Source organism: Onychostoma macrolepis, chromosome 20, assembly GCF_012432095.1.
Source record: "Onychostoma macrolepis isolate SWU-2019 chromosome 20, ASM1243209v1, whole genome shotgun sequence".
Taxonomy (NCBI): domain Eukaryota; kingdom Metazoa; phylum Chordata; class Actinopteri; order Cypriniformes; family Cyprinidae; genus Onychostoma; species Onychostoma macrolepis.
In genome coordinates, this window is record NC_081174.1 from 200,397 (window position 1) to 223,491 (window position 23,095).

The 23,095-nt window shown below is 35.4% G+C and overlaps 1 protein-coding gene across 4 annotated transcripts; it reads left to right on the forward strand.

Annotated features, from left to right (window-relative positions):
- The first annotated feature begins 1,217 nt into the window (after positions 1 to 1,217).
- Positions 1,218 to 21,742, forward strand: LOC131527534 (RAC-alpha serine/threonine-protein kinase-like). 4 transcript variants are annotated; one of them, XM_058756707.1, is made up of 15 exons: positions 1,218 to 1,420; positions 3,429 to 3,566; positions 8,305 to 8,453; positions 11,358 to 11,490; positions 11,660 to 11,771; positions 12,229 to 12,355; positions 12,637 to 12,768; positions 12,926 to 12,991; positions 14,804 to 14,872; positions 15,082 to 15,207; positions 15,357 to 15,485; positions 18,253 to 18,467; positions 19,577 to 19,664; positions 19,755 to 19,857; positions 20,050 to 21,742. In XM_058756707.1, the coding sequence occupies exons 4-15, from the start codon at positions 11,406 to 11,408 to the stop codon at positions 20,127 to 20,129; spliced, it is 1,332 nt and encodes a 443-aa protein (XP_058612690.1). In that variant the 5' UTR covers positions 1,218 to 1,420; positions 3,429 to 3,566; positions 8,305 to 8,453; positions 11,358 to 11,405; the 3' UTR covers positions 20,130 to 21,742. The 4 variants fall into 4 exon arrangements, with proteins under 4 accessions (XP_058612690.1, XP_058612687.1, XP_058612689.1 ...); XM_058756704.1 differs by having other exon boundaries at positions 3,429 to 3,624; positions 11,358 to 11,486; positions 20,050 to 21,741; XM_058756706.1 differs by having other exon boundaries at positions 11,358 to 11,486; positions 20,050 to 21,741.
- Positions 21,743 to 23,095: the final 1,353 nt, after the last annotated feature.

Here is a 23,095-nt window from a genome sequence, read left to right on the forward strand (position 1 = left end):
ATAGTTCTATGGTATATCAGTTTTGTAAATCCGTAGACATTTTTAATGAGACATTTGTGTAATTAAAAGGAAGAGTATAGCCTAGTTCATAGTCTCTTATTAGTCTGTTTAGACAAACCCTAGATAAAACAAAAAAAACAAGCCCTGTAAATTATTAAAAGAACACATATTATACAGACGCTTAATAAGTAATGGTATTTGATGATTTGTTAATTAAATCTGATATATTACACTTCCAATAAAACATTTGCAAAAGGTTTGTAAAAGCTGTTTTATGTTTGTTTTGGCCAGAGTTTGTTGCATTTACACAGTTTTGACCAGCAGGCGTCACCAGCATGTGTTGTTTCAAAAGCTTTGAAACAGTGATTCGTTTTGTGAAGCAATCGGTTCAGTTAATTCGCTTTGAAAAGGTTAATTTCTTCCCTCACTATTTAGCAAACTAGAACACACGCGGTCATACAACAAAAGACTATCGCTGCATTACTGCATTGTAAATCACTGCAATGATTTCGTGGTTAACTTTTTTTTTAAACCTCACCTCATTGTTTTATTTGGAAAAATCTAATTATCATTTTATTATATTTTTTTTTTAGGTATGAGATTACTGATGACAAATTCAATAACCACTTTGTTCGCAATCATAGCAAGAGGAAATCTATTCCAGCGTCACAGATTTGTTAATCTATTAACAAACAAGACTATTAAAATATTAGATGCAACCTATAGTACACTCAGTATATTCAAAATATTGGTAAAACAATACAACAGATGACAATTTGTTAATCTTTTTGTTATTCTTTGCGATTTTTAAATGAAACATTTTGGGTAATAACCTGCTACTGTCATTTTTTTCGTAGACTATAAAGTTTTGTCTTTGATCTTTGAAAAAATCTTTAAAAATTACTTTCGATGTTTAATCTTGTATAATTTTTTGTTTGTTTGTTTTTTCCCCTCTAGCTTGGTTATTTATTATTATTGTTTTATGATAGGCCTATCTCATTCTCTATTGTAGACTGTGGATTTTTTGGGATCAAACACAAAGGAATAGTCCATACACTTATATATTTGTTGTATATGTAAGTGTATAATTATAATAATTGATCTAAAATTCCTACTAAAGTATTTTCAAACGGAATATTTTTGCTGTGTGGTAAGGTCTCTTTGAGGAAATGTTGGGTCTGTTTAAGAAAATCTGACGTCACCGCCTGCGCAACTCATTGCTCACTTACTGCACCGCACTGAAATATCCCTCACGAATGAAGGATGAAATAACCGAGAGACAGATACAGTATATAGCGAAATAAGAGCGGAAAGAGTTTTGCAGGACGTACTTTTACCCACAACATGATGGAAATAAGTTGTACGAGAAGACGCTCGAAGAATTTGTGAAATGAGCCGAAGCCACATCTGAAGTCTTGGGGTATGACATGATTTTGTACACATGTGCATTTATTTTTTTAAGAAGCTATGCATGATAGCAGTCTTGTTTTGGGTAGAAGTGGACATGAGATGGTTTCCTCAGGCATCTAACCGCATCACGGCTGAAGTTGTCCGAGCTTACAAAACTTTTGTCATCTCAGTAAGCAAGCGAACATTCTATTCTTCAGAAGTCAAAAATCAGACGGTCAGGGTTTTGTTGTTGTTGTTTTTAATTTATTTGTTATACAGTATATGGCAGCTTTCAAATGCCATAAATGTTAATACACACTCTAAAAAGTGTAAATAGAGATGCAATGCAATGACTGTACATACCAACTGCATCCAGATCAAACGGCAAAATTATAAGTTAGAGTGATGTTTGGCTTCAAACATGTAGGCAGACTTAGACCATATATAAACAAATGATAATAAAACCCATACAACAAGATTAAAGCTGATACTGCAGGTTTTTGTTTATTTTTTATAAACAGTTCTGTAGGCTATTCTGTGTCTGATTTGCGCAATGTGGTGGTCAACCAAGGTAGTTTAGTGCCCAGGAGCAATGTTCTCTGTGTGAAGTTGGAAAAGATGTTTAGAGCGAAGGAAAAAATGCCAAAAATGCTTGACATAAATCTACAATTGTCTACCAAAACCAGCTAGCCCTGTGTATTGATCAGTATTGTGGATATATTAAAATTGTATTTATTTCTTGAATAAGAAAATGAGAGGGATTGCTTTATTAAGAAGATCATTATTTTTCAGTATATTTAGATTATAAATTTTAGTTCATTCGGAGATGCCTCATGACTTTTCTTACATCCAATTATCAATTTTTTTTATTTCACTTAACAGTGTACTACTCAAAACCCACTACACAAAGGCTGTTTAGCTTCTGAGAGCAATCATGTCCTGGTTTTAAGAAAAATCCTTAAAGAAAACCACCTCATCCCCAAGCTGAGAAACCTGGTGGCTCTCTCAAGGTGGTCCATTCTCAACCAGGGGTGTAGTGGTTGCTAAGGAACTGAACATAAAAACAAACAGCCCTCTAAAAGCAGTAATTCAAGACCATGTTGTCTTACCCGGAATAATTTAAATTTCTGTGTTTGGAAACTTTGAATTCTGTATTTGGAAATTATCCTATACTCTACCTTGTAAATAATCCCTTATTTATTTACACACCAATTGTTCTAAATTAATTGTACATATGAACTCATGTGAGCAAACATTCATGTATTTAAAAAAATGAATTATGTATTTGTCATCACTATGCTACTAATATTAAATATTGGTTACATTTTGGAATAATTTAGGATTTTTCATGTTTTTTTGAAAGACGTCTTATATGCTCCCCGAGGCTGCATTTATTTGATCAATACAGTCATAAAGTAACAGCAATATTGTGTGATATTGATCATGTGACACTGAAAAGACTTGGAGTAATAACTGCTGAAAATTCAGATTTGCCATGACAGGAATAAATTACAGTACATTTTCAAATATAATAAAGGAGAAAATCGTTATTTTAAATTGTAGTAATATACCACAATATTATGTTTTTTACTGTATTTTTGTTTAATAATTGCAACCTGGGTGAGCATAAGAGATTTATTCCAAAAACATCTTTAAAAATTCTTTATGATTCCAAACTTTGGACCTGTATATACTTATACTATGTATAACCTTACTAGGTTATACCAGGAGCTGGCATGCAATTAAAAATGTAAACTTAGTTCTATACACACACAGTTATGAAATATACCTATAAGCAGAACAAGGCACTGGTCTCTGCTAAAAAACTAGGTGACTGATGCCTTTTCCTCCCTTTCTCTCACTGAGCTGAAATTTTGAATGAGGTGGGTGGCCTCCTCAGGGGCCTCTGTCTCTCACTCTTTCGCTTTATTCGTGCCACGTGACCATCTGCGAGGCCATTGAGTTCATATGGAGTGCTGCATTGAGCACAGGCTTGGTCGCCCGCCCACTTTTTTTTACTCTCTCTTTTTCTCCCGCAGCGTGGCGGCTTTGGGAGGGGCCGCGCTCAGAGACAAGCTGCAGTGGCAGCACCAGACAGTGAAGCTGACACACATGAGACTTCCCTGGTGTGTGTGGGTTTGTGTGAGACAGACAGACAGAGAGAGACGTTAGAGAAGGTAGTTGTGCCTGAGAGTTGTAGGTCTGTGTGCACCTTTGCATTTGCTTGGCATCATTGTGAGTAAATGGTTCTTCAGTGTGTATTTTTGCGTGTACATGTCTGAGGAATTTTCTCATTACAGCACTTCTCATAGATTGTGATTGCATGTCAGCTAACTTTCTTTCTTTCTTTCTTTCTTTCGCTTTCAGCCATTGCCTTTCGTTTTGTGTAAGTGCATGCATGTATATTTTGAGTCAGAGGATTACCTGCATCTCCTAGCTGCTGATCTTTGAGGCAGGGGGAGGGGAAGTTCACATGGGGTTGTTGTTTCAGACGGCTCTGAGGCAGGAGAACGCTGTTCTTTCTCACTGCATTCCAAGCAGCCAGAGGCTGCATAGCTGTGGGGTGCATCAAGGGCAGCAGGTTTTAATAGTCAGACCTCAAAAACTACAGTTCAAGCTATTCCCCAATTGGTTTGTTCTAATACTATATTCTAACTGTTGTGCCTTTTACAATAGTGTGCCAAATATATATGCAAAATTTTATCAAAGAATTTTAAAATTTTAAATTGTGTACACAATATCCCATTGACTCTTGACTGTGCTTACACACTTTTACTGGTGTGAATGAATCAATTAATTATTTTTTTGTATATCAAATGTAAAGCAGTTACATTTGATATACACACATACATTAAATCTACTGCTCATGAATGGAGTTAAGCAGTTAAATTACTTAATCATTATTATAAAGTAAAAAAAAAAAAAACTTAAGGCATCTAGCTTAAGACTATATTTAAGCTATATTAGTAGTGGATGTGCTGGTATTGGATTGCTATTTTTTTCATTTTTACGAACAAGAAGGATCCGTAGGTGATGAGAATTCAAAATTCCTTTAAATTTTCTTGTGTGTACAAAGTGAAAAGCTCAGTAATGCACGCTTGGTTCTGAAAAAGATGGCTTAATAACGTAGATTGTATAGAAACCCTGCTGGCTGTCGAGGTTTGAAAAGTCCATTGACCAGTTTAATTAGTTTGATGGCACACTACTGTACAACTGCTGCCACACGTGGTTGTGCCATTTTGTGTGCAGTAGCTTGTCGTACCTTGTGCAATGACCATTCAACATGAAAATAACATGTCTGTATGGGAATATGCATGTATGTAAGTAGCATGCTTTATGAGATTTAGCATAGTCAAACAAGGCATTGGGGGGGATTAATAGAAGGAATTTTGTGCAGGTTCTGGCATACCTATGGTTTTATAAATGTTAGTTGATCAGTCAAAGTTTTGTAGGCAAAGAACGTGGCTGTGTTGGTCCACAAATCAGCCTAGAACAACATAATTATTACATAATTGTCAGATAAATAAATCATGAGAGATTGCAGAGAAGTAGCAGTAGCTGTAAAGTAGGCAAAGGGCTGGTGTAAACACTGGAGATTTCTTCATGTCAAGTTCTATTATGACAACTCTCAGAAGATTTTAGCATGGTAATGGATGAGACAATGTTTATGTATTTGGTCTTTGCGGAATAGATCTGTTACTCTGCTGTGGCTGACTATAGCTGTAGTTGGAGATTATTGCTGCTGCTGCCAATGCATATGGCGATATGTTGCTGTGAGTATTTAAGACATGCTGCTGCGTAGAGCTGCACGATTCTGGATAAATTGAGTATCACAATTTTTTTGTCTCAAATAGAGATAATGGTTCTCCCACGATTCTGAACTAAACAAAAAAATGTGTGACAATAATATTGCTGCTGTCTATTTAAAAGTGTTTAATTCATTTGAATGAAATATTTAACATTTTAATAAATATGTATTTAAACTATTTAATACACCAATTTTTAATATTAAAATTTTGAAAAAGTCATTTGAATGAATGATTCAATGACTCACTCAAATACTTCACTTCATTACTGGATGAATCAGCGTTTTTGAACAAATCTCTTGAATGAATGATTCAATGACAAATACATTTTTTTAACAATCACTTGGCAAAACGATGCAGTCGACGCAAATGTTATTTGAAGCGCCAGTTACTTTCAAAAGGGGATTTGCTCTATTTTGATCGTTACAATAGAAATCAACATTTATATCTGAACTAAAAACTTTCATCCCAGTATTTCTGTGATAATATGAATGATCGTAAGACAAAAATAATACTGTGTAGTTGAAAAGACTGTTTGTGAAGCTCTTTCTTACCCAAACATGGTAACTATCTGCTCTCTGTGTTCCGGTAAGACTTTTTCAAAGGTTTAATAGACACGGGCGAATCATTGTCATTAAAAAATGGGATTGCATGGTTGTTTGAATCGAGATTACGATCTATTGACGATTAATCGTGCAGCTCTACTGCTGCTGCACAAATAGGCTACCATTTATAATAACCCGTAGCAGATCTATACAGGTGGAGCTGGGGAAGGTGACGGGTTTTAGAGGAACTCTGAAAGCGCACTGCAAAATGCTGAAGTGAATGCTAACCAGTCATTTAAATGTAAAGCAGTAAACTTATTGGCTGCGTATGCAACATGGACCAATCAGCTTGTGCCAAGTCATTTAACGATGTGAATATCATCAGTTTACGTTAAGAACCCATCAGCCTGCACCATCTAGAGTTTCATGACAGAACTTGGCATTTGTTTTTTTATTCTGCAGTGTTTTTTATTCTTTTCTTTTTTCTTTTTTTCCAGATGCAGTGTTAATACAGTGGGGCAAAAACATATTTAGTCAGCCACCAATTGTGCAAGTTCTCCCACTTAAAAAGATGAGAGAGGCCTGTCATTTTCATCATAGGTATACCTCAACTATGAGAGACAAAATGAGAAAAAAAAATCCAGAAAATCACATTGTAGGATTTTTAAAGAATTAATTGGTAAATTCCTCTGTAAAATAAGTATTTGGTCACCTACAAACAAGCAAGATTTCTGGCTCTCACAGACCTGTAACTTCTTCTTTAAGAGGCTCCTCTGTCCTCCACTCGTTACCTGTATTAATGGCATCTGTTTGAACTTGTTATCAGTATAAAAGACACCTGTCCACAACCTCAAACAGTCCAACTCCAAACTCCACCATGGCCAAGACCAAAGAGCTGTCAAAGGACACCAGAAACACAATTGTAGACCTGCACCAGGCTGGGAAGACTGAATCTGCAATAGGTAAGCAGCTTGGTGTGAAGAAATCAACTGTGGGAGCAATTATTAGAAAATGGAAGACATACAAGACCACTGATAATCTCCCACGATCTGGGGATCCACAAGATCTCACCCGTGGGGTCAAAATGATCACAAGAACTGTGAGCAAAATCCCAGAACCACACGGGGACCTAGTGAATGACCTGCAGAGAGCTGGGACCAAAGTAACAAAGGCTACCATCAGTAACACACTGCGCCGCCAGGGACTCAAATGCTGCAGTGCCAGACGTGTCCCCCTGCTTAAACCAGTACATGTCCGGGCCCGTCTGAAGTTTGCTAGAGAGCATTTGGATGATCCAGAAGAGGACTGGGAGAATCAGATGAAACCAAAATAGAACTTTTTGGTAAAAACTCAACTTGTCGTGTTTGGAGGAGAAATGGGGGTGCATGGGGGTGGAAACATCATGCTTTGGGGCTGTTTTTCTGTAAAGGGACCAGGACGACTGATCTGTGTAAACGAAAGAATGAATGGGGCCATGTATCGTGAGATTTTGAGTGAAAACCTCCTTCCATCAGCAAGGGCATTGAAGATGAAACGTGGCTGGGTCTTTCAGCATGACAATGATCCCAAACACACCGCCCGGGCAACGAAGGAGTGGCTTCGTAAGAAGCATTTCAAGGTCCTGGAGTGGCCTAGCCAGTCTCCAGATCTCAACCCCATCGAAAATCTTTGGAGGGAGTTGAAAGTCCGTGTTGCCCAGCGACAGCCCCAAAACATTACTGCTCTAGAGGAGATCTGCATGGAGGAATGGGCCAAAATACCAGCAACAGTGTGTGAAAACCTTGTGAAGACTTACAGAAAACGTTTGACCTCTGTCATTGCCAACAAAGGGTATATAACAAAGTATTGAGATGAAATTTTGTTATTGACCAAATACTTATTTTCCACCATAATTTGCAAATAAATTCTTTAAAAATCCTACAATGTGATTTTCTGGATTTTTTTTCTCTTTTGTCTCTCATAGTTGAGGTATACCTATGATGAAAATTACAGGCCTCTCTCATCTTTTTAAGTGGGAGAACTTGCACAATTGGTGGCTGACTAAAGACTTTTTTGCCCCACTGTATTAACACTGCATCTGGAAAAAAAGATAAAAGAAAAGAATAAAAAACACTGCAGAATAAAAAAACAAATGCCAAGTTCTGTCATGAAACTCTAGATGGTGCAGGCTGATGGGTTCTTAACGTAAACTGATGATATTCACATCGTTAAATGACTTGGCACAAGCTGATTGGTCCATGTTTTTTTGCCCCACTGTATATTCAGTAAGAGTCACACTTATGAAAAGTGCAAGCATGTTTTGTGCTAAAACCCATCAGCCTGCACCATCTATAGTTTCATAACTGAACTTGGCATTTGTTTTTTTATTCTGCAGTGTTTTTTATTCTTTTCTTTTTTCTTTTTCTCCAGATGCAATGTCAGTATATTCAGTAAGAGTCACACTTATGAAAAGTGCAAGCATGCTTTGTGCTAAAACAGTGGGATAAAGCTAAAAAAATATATAAGTAAGCTTTATAAATAAATATAAATAAGTCAGAAACTTTTTTTTCTTCTGTTTCCTTCAGACCACCTGTCCTGCTGAATGTCTTGGCTGGAGACATCCAACAGTTCCCACCTTCTGGTCCTGGTCCGAGTCAAAGGGACAAGAGGGTTTTCTCTCCGGTCACAATGAGTGATGTTGTCATTGTGAAGGAGGGATGGCTACATAAGAGAGGTACAAATTCTGTGAAGCTTTCCTCCAGTTTCAGATGCAATACTTGTGAGAAACAAGGAAAAAAATCAATTTTTGTTTACATTATTACCATTAGATCATGTTAGTTATCCAGAGAAGAGGTGGTTATGAACCCAGTCCAAATTAAGAGTCCAAACTACATTATGATTTATGCACTAAATCCAACAGAAACTGCACAATCTGCATATTTATAAACATTCACAGCTGTTTGTTGCTGCCTGACCTTTTGCTCTCCTCATTTGAATTGAGTTGAGCATTTTGACTGCTCTCAGCTCTTTCTACAATCCGGTGTCAATTCCACAATTCACCTTGCAAGTGTGAAGCTCAATTTCCATTGGAATTAACTGAAAATGCCCGCTCTGCTCTGCCTCGCTCAGCACAAGTGTAAACACTACGTCAGTGACAATGCAAAAGGTTGCACGTGTCTATAGCTTTTACAAAAGCTGCCATTCTGTTTCTTTTTTTAGCAGTTTATTTTAGTGGAGTAGTTTTATATTTTCCTTCTTTTATTTATTCAGTATTTTCAACATTGGCCAACATGTAATCATATCACATTCTTCTTAAGTAAATTTTCCTACTGTACGTGTCAGTGAGAGGATATTACTGTGTTGCACTCCTCAAAGCACGGAAATTTTGAGCGCATGTCTGTCCTTGCAAACCACAGAGCATCGGAGTCATTGGGCCAAAGAGGCAGATGCAACAGTGTGCAGGGAAAAAGCCTGAGGGTGTGGAGAGCAGAAAACAGTAAAAGGGCTGAATATCAAGCACTCGGGGTGTTTGCTCGATCCTCATTTTGCCAGGGTCCATGAGGCATGCACTGCTGGACAGTGTAGGGCTGTGTGCTTCTGTAGGCAAGGTCATTCCAGTTCAGCTATGCAGACAGACACCACCCGTAATGGCCCAGATGAAAAGCAACTATGCTTTTGCCTGGATTTATGCTGCTTAGCGTGGCGGCAGGCTTGTTTTGCCCACAAGGGATTTAGGGAGTTATTTTTTTCCCTATGTGTGGCCCTAGGGGCATGCAGGACACTGTATTGATATTTTTTGTTCATCTGTTAATGTTTAGCATATGTCTTTTTTCATCAAAACATTCTTTTGCTTATTAGTATAATTGGATTTGTTTGTTTTCAAAGATGCTCACCTGCTTATAATCCCCTTTACTAACAAGAAGTGTTCCTCTGCTCATCTGTCTATAAACTTAGCTGATGTCCTTAAGAAGAAGAAAGTCCTGTGCTTAATTTGGAACAGAACAATTTTCACAGAAACTTGTTGATTATGTATACACACAGAGATGAGCTGGTGTTTTTGTTTTTCATCACAGAGAATTGCTTAGATCATATGTCACTAGTGAAAATGGACCTTTCTCAAAGGAAGCTTCTTGATACAAGATGGCAATTGATACATTGACAGTACAGTAATAAATAATGCCCCTTAATAAAAATGTTTTTTTCTATCATGCATTTAAAAGACTGACATGCTCCCGGACGATCATGTGTTATGATCTTACCGTGCGCATGTTTAAGTGTGTATATCAGTGCAGATATGAGTCAGCAATAGCAGTAGCTAATTTTAAACTGCTTGTGTGGCCACGCTATCTTTTGTGTCGCTTCCTGTTTTCAAGAATCTGACTCTTAGTTACCAGAAGTCCCACTAATGTGGCGACATTAAAATAAAAACCCGACAAAGAAATGAAAATCCAACCATGAAACCCCAAACACCAACAGCAGTCATGGCTTCTTACTGTTGTTTTTTGAGTAAACTTGTGCAGGCTTGTGTAGCTGACAACCACTCTCATCTGATTGATAATGTGAACTCTTGCATTTGACAGGGACTGTCTTGGTCTTATTTGATGTTACTTATTTTTTTTTTTGTTTGTGTGAACCTTATCTTGAGTGAGTTATTCAGAACTAAACAGTAGTTTCCTGTTTGTTTTGATGACTGTAGATAAGCTGATTAAATAAAAACTGTTTATGGTGAAAGTTCTCAACCTTCTCTTTTCTTAAGGGTTCAGGGATGCCCCTTTTACTATTTACCTTAAAATACTGCAGGGTACTTCCCCAACAAGAAGAAATGGACTAGTTGTAGGTGTGGACTTGCAGTCTGTGTGGTTTAAAGGAGAACAGCCTGTGACATGTGTACTGTACATTGAGTAGTTTCCCAGAATTTGGTCATAAATATTGACTGCTTGAGTGTCTACATAAGAAGCAATACTACTCAACACTTATTTTGTTTACATCTTATTTCCTGATTGCATTTAATGCATATGCAGTTTATTTGGAAAGTAATTATTCACTAATCATATTATTCTGTTTTTAGAGTACAAGTTGTGATAACTTTAGTGCCCTCTACACTTGGTATAAGAGACAAAATTTTACTGGTGCCACCCCCCACTTTCTGTTAAATTAACATCAGGATTTTAAGTTAAAATAAAAATATATATAAATCTAAAATGGAAAGTCTTTTTTTATATGTTTTTTTTAAAATAATGTGCTGTTACTGGTCAACATTTCTTTTAGGTTTTTATCATTTTGATCTCCTTCTCTCTTAAACAGCCTTGTGGTGTGACATTTTTAATGAATACTTTACATAATTACTTTACATATTGGTCAAATAAATGCAGCCATGTTGAGCAAGAGACTTTAAAACATTTTTTTTTAATTAAGTGGTATATATGTTTATCATATATATTGTATCATATATAGCTTATATATTACAAAATGTTTTTTGAGTACCACTTATGCCTCCAGTTTAAATTTGTCTTTATTACAATACCATAATAATACATAAAAATGTTTTTAGTGATCCATGTTAGCATAACATACATTTATTAAATGTTTCCCTGTTATCTTTGGATATGTTTTGTTCTACTAATCTATTTATTTCCAGGAGAATACATAAAAACATGGAGACCAAGATATTTCTTACTCAAGAGTGATGGAACATTTATTGGGTACAAAGAGCGGCCACAAGATGTTGACCAGCTGGAAACTCCACTCAATAACTTCTCAGTGGCCCGTAGGTAGCCATTTTGTTTTATCAGTTTGCAGAGGAACACACACACACAAACACTATACTTTTTTGCTGTATTTGTCCCCTTTTGCATCCTTTCCTAATCCCACCTAAGAACACCAAAATAACAACGACAACAACAGCAAAAAACACTCTTTCTCTCTCTTGTATTCTCTCAGAATGTCAGTTGATGAAGACAGAGCGACCGAAGGCAAACACTTTTATTATTCGGTGCCTGCAGTGGACTACTGTTATTGAACGCACTTTTCATGTTGAGACCCCAGAGGAAAGGTTGGTATGTTGTATTCAGAAGCAGACAGTATCCACCTTTTTCTTCAACGCGGAAGTAAGCCTATGGGTGAGACTTTCGGTTCATTAGCCGCTATAGGTAAATAACGAGGAGAATAACAACGTGCAGTAAACAGTAAAACTGTTTGCACTACAAACCAGTGTGTTCATAATTAAGATAACACATTAAAATAATATGATAAGACACACTAATTTTCAATATCAAGCAGCAAAACGAACTGTTTTGTACAGCTAAAAATAGCTGGACATGGAAGCTAGACCCATAAAATTTACAAATGGCCGCGCCCATTTTTACGTCAAGAAAAAGGTGGATACAGTACAGCGTCTACTGTTCAGCTTAAATTCCTCAAGTTCCCTAAAGTACATTTTTTAACTCTTACTGAACAAAAGAAAGCTGTAAAATTAGAGTTCCCATACATGATTTTATTTTTTTCGGCAGGGAGGAGTGGACGAAGGCCATCCAGGCTGTGGCAGATAGTTTACAGAAGCAGGAGGAAGAGAGAATGGACTCTTCACCTGACCCTATGGACATGGAGATGTACTTGTCCAAACCTCGACTCAAAGTGGTAGAGAGTTTCTTGTCTTCTCTATTGTTTCTATACAAATTTAAAGATAAAGAGTGTTTTTTTTATTTGGGTTAAAATATTTTTTAAGGTTGCTAAAGAGCTCTACACAAACTCTATCAAACACTATAAGATGAAGTGAACCTCAGTTCATTCAGAGGGTGAAAAAAAACTAAATAAACAAAATGTTCTGTGTAAATTACATTTTTGTACCTTAGATTTGATTTTTAAAATGATATTGGATATTTTAAAACTGTAAGACTTTTCTTTATGCTGTTGTGTAGACAATGCATGACTTTGAATACCTCAAACTCTTGGGGAAAGGCACTTTTGGAAAGGTCATACTGGTGAAGGAGAAAGCCACAGGAAAATACTATGCCATGAAAATTCTTAAAAAGGAGGTGATAGTAGCAAAAGTAGGTCCTTTGCTTTTTTCTGTCTACTTTTTTCCAGTAAATTTAAACATTGGTTTGTCTACTTGCCTGTACAATTTATTTTGGCAATTATATGCATAAATTGTAGTTACTTCATATTAGAAGTTCTAACAAATTCTTTTCATTACTTTATTTACAGGATGAGGTAGCACACACACTTACTGAAAACCGGGTCCTCCAGAACTCCAAGCACCCTTTCTTAACAGTAAGCAAATTATAAAAGTAGAGAGACTGTAAAGAGTAAAGAGATATTTTAGAATTAGCGTTTATGACACACTAGTATATGTAAGGAATAATTGACGACGGGCCGTTGAATTATTAGAAAAATAATGCACACCCGAGGTGCATTATTTTTCTAATAATTCAACGGACCAAAGTCAATTATTCCGCTTATACTATGGTTGCCACACCTCAAGACATCGGTCAGATGATATATTTCAAGGCATTCGTCCGGTTTTTCTACTTAAATCGCTATTGTGAGTAGGATTATTTCTTCCGCATCTCATCCAACGCCTCTGTTGCTAATTCCAAAACCTCACTTTTAACCTAGTAATGGAGGCTTGAGCCGTTGATAGCAGATTAATGCAGTTAATACAGTTAATAAGTAAATTATGAGAGAGAGAGAGAGAGAGAATTACCTCTGTGCGTCTCTCAACAGCGCCGTTGTTGTTACCTCGCTTGTGAGAAGTGATGTAGTTTTTAAGTCGTTTACTGATAAAATCGTCAGAGTAGCGCTAACAACATTAGCGTGATGTATGTTAGTGTGTGTGCAACTAACTGTTATATATGTAAGGGAGAGAGAGCAGGAGAGATAGAGTATGTGCTAAGCCTAATTTTGTGGCAAAAACACGGACATGATCTGTCGTTTTTATCCTTTTGTTTACTATATTTATTTGTTTTGCCAGTGTTGTTGTGGGTTTTGGTTATTTTGCTGTTGTAAGACTTTTGAAATAACAGAAATCATTTAGCGAAGTGATATGGTCATGTAATGCGGTTAAGAACTATGTTCGGCGTGCGTTTCCCTGAAAATAATTGCACACCTTAGAACATTCGTCAGCCAATCAGATTCAAGCATTCAACGGCCCGTAAGTAATTTATGGAACATTCCAGGTTCAGTTTTGTGACAGGATTTTGGGTTAAATTTATTTTTAAATGATAATTTCATCGACTTTAAAATATTTTTTTTTAAATTAAGTGGTGTATATGTTTATCATATATATTGTATTATATATATCTTATATATTACAAAATGTTTTTTGATTATCACTTATGCCTTAGATCTAGAAAATTGTTTATTGGGTGGCATAAGGACTATGAGGGGTGGCATCCATGCATAGTTCTTGTCAATTTATGGCCTGGCATAAACATTTGTGTCCATGAATATTCAAAATATTTGCATTACCACAAAATAACCATCTATACTGGTAATAATTTCAAATAAATAACAAAATATCAATATCCAGGGCACCAAGACACTGTCTATTAAACATATCAATAGATTCTAAATGTCTCTGAGCTTGTAAGAGCAGAACTATCATTATTACATAGCAAAGCTGTTTTGTTAATATTATTCTATCTACCCTGACCTTCAAACTTCAAACTCTTTCAAATTCAGGGCAACATAAAAAGTTTCAATCTAGTTAATGCTGATTAGATTCTTACATTCTTAAATTTTTTGTGATCAGTAATTTATTATTGATTTCAGATGGCAAAAAGCGATGATTTCAGATGCTTTCCGTTATGAAAGCTGCGTGGGCAGGTGAAACATGCCACAAGAAAATAGTTCACAGGTCAAAATAAATCAGGAGAAGCGTTGTGGAATATAATATCCTGCAATCCCAGGCATCCTGTCCGGATGGGATTAGATTTCTCTGAGGATCTCTGAATTAGCAGAAAAATTCAGCTTTTTCTTAGGGTGGCAGTCAAATTTGTTTCCACTGATAATCAATATTAAACTAGAGAATAAATGTAAATGTTCCTTTAGTAGCGAAGACCTAATGTCACCTCTGTGTTTCAGGGTCTGAAGTATTCTTTCCAGACTCATGACCGATTATGTTTTGTTATGGAGTATGCAAATGGTGGAGAGGTGAGATCTTGTAAAGGTGAAGTTTAGTAATGATTGTTTATTAAATTTAAAGAAGTAATTATTTATTTAATTTGCATGCAGTCAAATGCTTTATTTAAATAATGTGTGTACTACGTATAATATATTTTATTCCAGAAGATTAAAAATTCCAGTTGGTCTTATTGTTTATCATTTGGGATATTTATGGGGTATTTGTTCTTTTATCACAGCTTTTCTTTCATTTATCGCGAGATCGCGTTTTTTCGGAAGAGAGAGCACAGTTTTATGGAGCAGAGATCGTCTCAGCCCTGGATTACCTTCATTCTGAGAAAAACGTTGTGTATAGAGACTTAAAGGTGAGATTAGTGGAAAAAATTCCATACAAGATGAATCATGTTCAATAACTTTAAATGTGTAAAATGACTTGTTGTATTTAGTGTAATGCTACTTGTTATGTCATCATCAAACCAATATATCACATAACAATAAAATTATTCTGTGGAAGTTGGAAAACTTGATGCTGGATAAAGACGGCCACATAAAGATCACTGATTTTGGCCTGTGCAAGGAAGGAATTACGGAGGGAGCAACAATGAAGACGTTCTGCGGTACACCAGAGTATCTGGCTCCTGAGGTAATAAAGCATTACATGAAAGATATGTGAAATGAGTTCCGTACACTAATAGTTTGTAAATATACTCTGTAATAATGTCTGAATGAACATAGAGAATAGAGAAGGAAATCCAGGTAGGAACAAAAAAACACATTTATTCTGTCTCTGGAAGCATATCTTCTCTCAAGGTTGAGGCCCAGAGAATGGATGTTGCCTCCTCAGACCTTGATTTCGGCTAGGCAGAGGTGGATATTTTCATTTTGAGAAAGATAGCCCAGAGTGCCTTTTGGTTCTCTCTTTCTCCTCCATTGCCTTTATGGAGAGACACTCTGGCTAATGTGTGGCCGATGGCTCTCTTATATGCCTTCCTGCCGACAGGAGAGTGCAGGAAGACAAAGTGAGTCTTCTGCTTTTGGGGTTTTAATCAGATTTTGAATGCAAGAGCTCATTCATATGGGAGTGGGGGGGTTGCTATGCACTTTTAAGTGGTGTCGATTTGGAGCGTGCAATCTGGATCTGATTCACTGCCCTGTTGGTTCAGTGCTGGCTATCCCTGAAAACTTTCGTCTGTGGGCGGACCCCGGCAACACTTACGGTGTATGCAGCAGAGTGATGGATAACTTGACCTGTATTTTACAGTGCTATTGTGATTCCTCCAACATTTAGATTTCACACCTTTCGCATGTTATATATTTCCTTATCACCGCATAATGAATCAATAATTCCAGCTTGCAATTACTATAAATATATCCAGCTTTATCCACACACTCTGCATACATATTGAGGGTAGCACCACATTAAATTGAAATTGTACAAATCCTTGCAGAATTTATACCTTTCAAACCTATCACATTTGTGTATCACATTATAATGTATTTATAACTCCAACTTGCAACTGCTACAAATATATCCAGCTTTACCCACATACTGTACATGTTTGTCACTACCCCAAATAGAAATAGAACAAAACCTTACAGATTTTATACCTTTCAAACCTTACAGATTTCCATATCATAGCATAATGTATTAATAACGCCAACTTGCAATTACTTCAAATACATCCAGTGTTATTCATATACACTTACTCACATAAAGCGATCTCAGCTAAGTGATTGTTTATAGCATTGCCATATGTAAACTAATCTATTGCCAGCTACTATCTACTAATCTATAGCCTAGTGCTAAATGTGGGTACTGAATGTATATTGTAAAAACCGATATACAAATGAAAATTGTCTTCCATCTTTCAAGCATTTAGGAGTATATATGGGAATATACCACCATTTTAATCCACAGGTCCACATGCTATCATCTGATCTGTCATGTGATTAATCATGGATAATAATAGTACAGCGAAAGCGATTAGATAGCAGATGGCTCCTTATGCTTTTGAATCGCTCTTGTGGTCGTACACCGATTGGTCTGCACAGTGCCTCTTCAAATTGAACATACCTAATGGAGATGTTGAGAACTGATGTCATTACAAGCCATGAGCTGTGATGTGAACAGAGCTGGGTAGTACATGATTACATTTAATCTGGATTACGTAATCAAATTCCAAAAATTAAGTACTTGTAATTAGAGTAAATTAAATTTTAAAATACTCATAATCAGACTACAGTTACTTTTTTATAGATTACAATTACATATTATTCACACCATTGCAATAAATTATTTATAATTTATTGATTCTCTCTAATTCCTCTTTTTCATCTTCAAAATTTTCCCTTCTAAAATAGCCTACTGCTTACACTCAGAAAGTCCAGTTTTGTGGACATTTACACAGAGGTCAGTCATTAGTCAGGAGGCAACACAGCATTTGACCATTGGATTTACAAAAATCATTTCAGGTTTAACAAGTGTTTCAACATTGCATCAACTAGCCTACTGATGAACACATTCATTTTTATTTGAATTATCAATCGGCATGTTATTTAACCATGTATTATGGTGTTGTATTATTGAAAGGCTTTTGTCTTTCAAACTCATAATTTACATGTAATGCAGACATTCCCAAAAGTTTTGTCATCTGAACCTCTTTCACCTAATGTATTTATTTTAAAGGGGTGGACAGCCAGCTATTTTCAAAGGCTTGATTGTGTTTATAGGTGGCACTGTAACACATGTTCATGCTTATTTATAAAAAAAATTTCATATATTTAACACTGTTTCCATTCTCCTAAAAACGGTCTGTTGACTTTCTGGTTCTATGAAGCCCCTTCCTCAGAAATACACAGTGGGCTCTGATTGGTTAGCTGGTCCAGTGTGTTGTGATTGTGTGCTCCCGGGAACAGGCTTTATGTAAATTTTAGGGTTCGTGATATAAGGTAAACATAAAATATTTCATTTTTTAGTAATGTTTTTATTTTTATTTGATTTGTTATTTTTAATTAATTTATTTTAATTTTACATGATTTATGATTTAATTAATTGCTTTTCATTAAACTCACAAACCCCCTGCCGTTCCTTTACAACCCCAGTTTGTGAAACCTTGATGTAATATGTTTAATACACTTCATGTTGTTAATTACAATGAATGCAATATATTTTCTTACTCTTTGTATTTTTACAGCAGTATGGTATCCTATTTAAATCATTGTGATAAACAAGTTAGGACAAAAGCAATCTAAAAGTAATCCACAAGTAGTCTGATTACATTATCTAAATTGTGTAATGTGTTGGATTACGTAAAAAAACTTTTTCCACGATATTGTAGTTATCTACCATGTTAACCAGCAAAATCTTGACCCCTTGGCCCCACTTTTGGTTCTCTGCTGCTTTTTCTCAGGTTCTTGAGGACAATGATTATGGCCGGGCGGTGGACTGGTGGGGGTTGGGTGTAGTCATGTACGAGATGATGTGCGGCCGGCTGCCCTTCTACAACCAGGATCATGAGAAACTCTTTGAATTGATCCTCATGGATGAGATCCGTTTTCCTCGTACACTTGGACCTGAGGCAAAATCTTTGCTGTCAGGACTGCTTCAGAAAGACCCAAAGCAGCGGTGAGAGACCTCTGATTGTTTTGAAGTCACTTCTAGTGTTGTGTAGTCTTCTCCATGTGCATTGTTTCAAGAATTCATGATGAATGATGGATAACTGTCTCTCAAGTAATTGATTCATAACATCACTTGGAAGGTCTGTGAGTCTTTTAATTGATTTGTATGTTTTTTTTTTAAATCTGATCAGTTAAAATGAAGTTTGAATGAAGTTTAAAAAAATAATGGTCAAATAAAGAGAAAATCTTTTCTTTTGCTGGCAGTAATACCACCATAGCTGAGCTACCTTTTCAGTCTTCACTGCACAAGCAATGCCACTTGGTACCTAATCTTTTGGGAGTGTTTGTACTAAAAATAGCCAAATGTAATGAACATTACTACTTTTTTCATATGACTTATTTAATTTTTATTTATTTATTTGTTTGTTTTTTTGCATAGGAATGGGGATTGACTATAGTGACCAGGATTTAAAACTGCTAGTGAGAGACAAGATTGTTTCATTTCAGATGTGGTAGAAGAACAGACTGTGATATAGGATGACGTGATATAGAGCAGATGGACTCACAGATGATAAATATAGATTAAGATGAATCACAAGCTATGAAGACTCTTTGTCTTTTGGGAACAATTAATTTAAATTAGTAGTCTTACAAATAGTCATCTGTGGCATTATTTTGCTGTTGCACTGTTTATTATATATCCTGCTGAATAAAAGAGTCAGGTGGCTTCCCAGCCTGACCAGAAAAAAGTGGCCAAAATCCCTCTAAAACCAGACTGGTTTAGCCTGGGAGACCATGCAGCATGGATTAGCTAACCAAAATATTGATGGGAACAGTGTGAATCAGATTATGTTTTGAGAAATTGCCATAACAGAGGTGCTTTGTGGTAACATAGTGGCAGTAACTGTTGACTCGTCAGCTTGCCAATGAAAATGCTGCTCTCTTGATCACTTGGTGAACTAAGAACTGTGTGACAGGAAAATCTAGTTTAGTGAAAGTATAGTTTTGTGTGTGTGTGTTTTAACACTTCCCTGAAAGTTGATCTTGGAAGAGGCTTTAAAGGTAACAAGGCAATGTAGCTGTTTGTTTATCTGTTCTTGGGTTTTCTTTCTGCAGGTTAGGTGGAGGTCCAGATGATGCAAAAGAAATCATGCAGCATAAGTTCTTTGCAGGCATTGAGTGGCAAGATGTTTATGAGAAGAAGGTGAATAATAATAATAGCATGTAGTCATTGACAAAATGCTTTTTGTTGATAAAGAGAGGCCACTCAAATATAATATATGTTTCTCCACAGCTTGTACCACCCTTTAAGCCCCAGGTAACCTCAGAAACAGACACTCGCTATTTTGATGTGGAGTTTACAGGGCAGACCATCACCATCACACCCCCAGGCCAAGGTGATGACCCTGTCTTACAGTACATGTTAAAAACTCTCACTTAACAGGTATTTGGATAATAACGAAGGCACCACCTAGTGGTAATTTACGGATTGCTCTATAAAATAGAAAATAGAAGAAATACTGTTCATTTTTCATTGGTCGTGCTTTTTATCTGTGTTGTTTTAAGTATAACTCTTTTTTTTTTTTCAGATGAAAACATGGAGTCCTTTGACAGTGACAGAAGACCCCACTTCCCTCAGTTCTCATATTCTGCCAGTGGCACAGCATAAAAACTCTTTAAAAGAATACTTGACCTAGAAATTTCTGTGATCAATTACTTACCCCCATGTCATTCCAGATCAGTTTGACTTTGTTCCTTATGTGAAACCTAAATGGATTTTTTAATACCCTGGCAAAACTTTCATTTTGTCATTTTTGGAGCTTGACATCATGTCCACACTACTGCATCAGCTTCAGATTTTCTACACTGGATGAATCAAAGTGAACGTTTTTGATCCATTCGACCAGTTGGCAGAAGTAATGGAAGTGCATGGAGTACACCAAAGATGGAACAGGGCATCAGTTTCCTGTTGGAAATTTGTTGTGTTGTGCTACGTCCAGTGTAGACAGCATCACTAGTTATAATAGGTTCTGTTTGCTTTTGTGGTGTCACATTACAGTGCTTGTGTAGACATGGTGTGACGGTCACCACGTTTGGAACAATATGAGGTTAAATAAAGGATGACAGAATTTAGATTTTTGGGGTGAACCTTTCCTCATTCCTAATAACACACACTTTCTATGCAAATACACTCCACTGAGACACTGCTAATAACTTATCAATAGCTATTGCTGCACTATACTTCTTTTGTAGTAACACCCTTCTACAAAAGAATACTGGATTCACAATGTTAAGATTTTATCAGTGATCATTATTCAGTCTAATTCTTTATTGCATATTGCTAGGTTTTTGAAACAGGCTTTATTCTTTGTTAGTCATTTGTACATTTTTACAAATGCACTGATTCTTCAATTTTAAGACATAGTTCACCAAAAATGAAAATTCTGTTATCATTTACTTGCTCTCATGTTGTTCCAAACTTGTATTATTTTCTTACACACATTTTTCTACTTAAGTTGCACTTAAAATGTAGTCCTTAAGTATGATTGTAGTGTATCACGGATGTGTCCTATGAGGACACAATATAACCTAATACCAAAGAAGTGATGAATTACAGTTATGTTAGAGACTTATGTTTGAGTATAATTAGTTTTTTTGAAGATTGCTTTGATTCTCTTTTAGATAGAATTGTCTTTCAAAAGATTCAAAGCATTTGCCAAATACTCTCCACTCAGATTTTTCTCAAATAGAACAACTAGAAATTCATTATAGTAGATTGTTTTGCCCCATTGAGGACATCACTACTTGCATGACATTTACAGCTAGTGGTAATTAATTAAATAACTTTTATGTCAATGCAATTTACAAGATTTATAAGATCTGTCCCTGCAGTTTATTCACACTTTTCATGACTCTCAATTGTCAAAAAAGAAAAAGCAAAAAAAAAAAAAAAGCCTTCATATTTGTTTGTTATTATAGGGAGAAATGGTTATACAGCATAAACTAAAATTGCCAAACGATCAATTTAATGAACTTTATAGCATTCTTACATGGATTTATAATTTAAAGTTTTTTTTTTTTAACATGTTGCATGGTACCCAATATTTATTATGTCATTTTAAATGTTGTATTACATGAATTTATTTAAGAATTGTATTACAAGGAATTCGTTACTAAATATTCCAGACCCTTCATTTTGTAAAATACAGTATGCTGCAGTTAATTCAAGCAAAACAATTTATTTGGCTTCTATTTCAGTGTGTTTAATGTTCTATTGAAGACATTGGGATAAATTATGATTTTTCATCTTTTTTTTAAATTGGCGTCAACAACTTGTCATTGCTGTAAAAAAGGGGGTAGCATATTTTAAAAGTTGCATAATAATATAAATAATATGACAAGCATGTTTTAGCATTTTGCCCCTTAGATAAAATTAACAAAAACTGAGCATTTCTGAGAATGGATTTGGTCCATATTTGAATAATGAAATTCTGAAATGTTGGTTGGTAATGTGTATAGCCATATATATATATATATATATATATATATATATATATATATAATTTTTTCTACGTTATATTTTATAAGTTTTTCTACTTCACTAAAAATGAAACATTTTGAATTGGTACACTCCATTTTCAAATTGTGAATGTTTATCTAAAAAAACGAGCTTCAGTTATTTGAGTTATTTTCTTAGCAGAGTGAGGGACAAAAATATTATACAATGTTTTTAAAAAAATTAATTAAAGATCTTATCCTCTCGTTTTTGTTTATGTGTCATAAAAAATGCTTATTATTATTATTATTATTAAAGACCATATCCTCTCGTATATATTGATGTCTCACACCTCTAGAAGAATAACGATCATGCTTGGGGAAATAGAGATTATACCGTATTAGTTTGAGATCAGTTTATAGCATCAATTCAAATATATTTAAGACACATAGACTATATGAATCAAAGTACTGTGATTTTTTTACAGTTGTTTTTTTTTTTTTTTTGAATGCTTACAGTTTCTGAAACAATGGCTCCTTTTCTCTAAACCTGCAAACAAAACCACAAAATATGCACACAACCTTACACATGTCTTGCAAAAGCAAATACTTCTTTTAAAATGATTTTAGTCATAAAAATTTTGTTTTTGCATAGTAACTCATCACTATTTTAATCAATAATTACAGGTACATGCCAAAATACGATAAATGTAAAAACACTACTTTGCTTGTTCATTGTGCAGTGGAGTGCACAGGAGTTTGTCATACTTACACGTACAAAAATACACTGTATGTACATTAATCAACTTTACAATTAACTGAACTGAATTAACACTGAACTGATGAGATACATATGGCTTGTTAGAGCTGCATTACAGCAGAATTTGAATTACTACTGCTTTGAAACAATCAGAAATAAAAGTAACTGTAACTTGTATGCATCTTCAGTATTTACATAGAATTACACAGTAGGCAAGGCAAGGTAAGTTTATTATAGCACATTTCATACACAATGGTAATTCAAAGTGCTTTACATAAACGGAACCAGAAATTAAAAAAAAATATTTAAAACGATCTAAAATGAATCTAGAACAGTTAAAAAAAAAACCGATTATACATAAAATACAGTGAAGTTAGTTC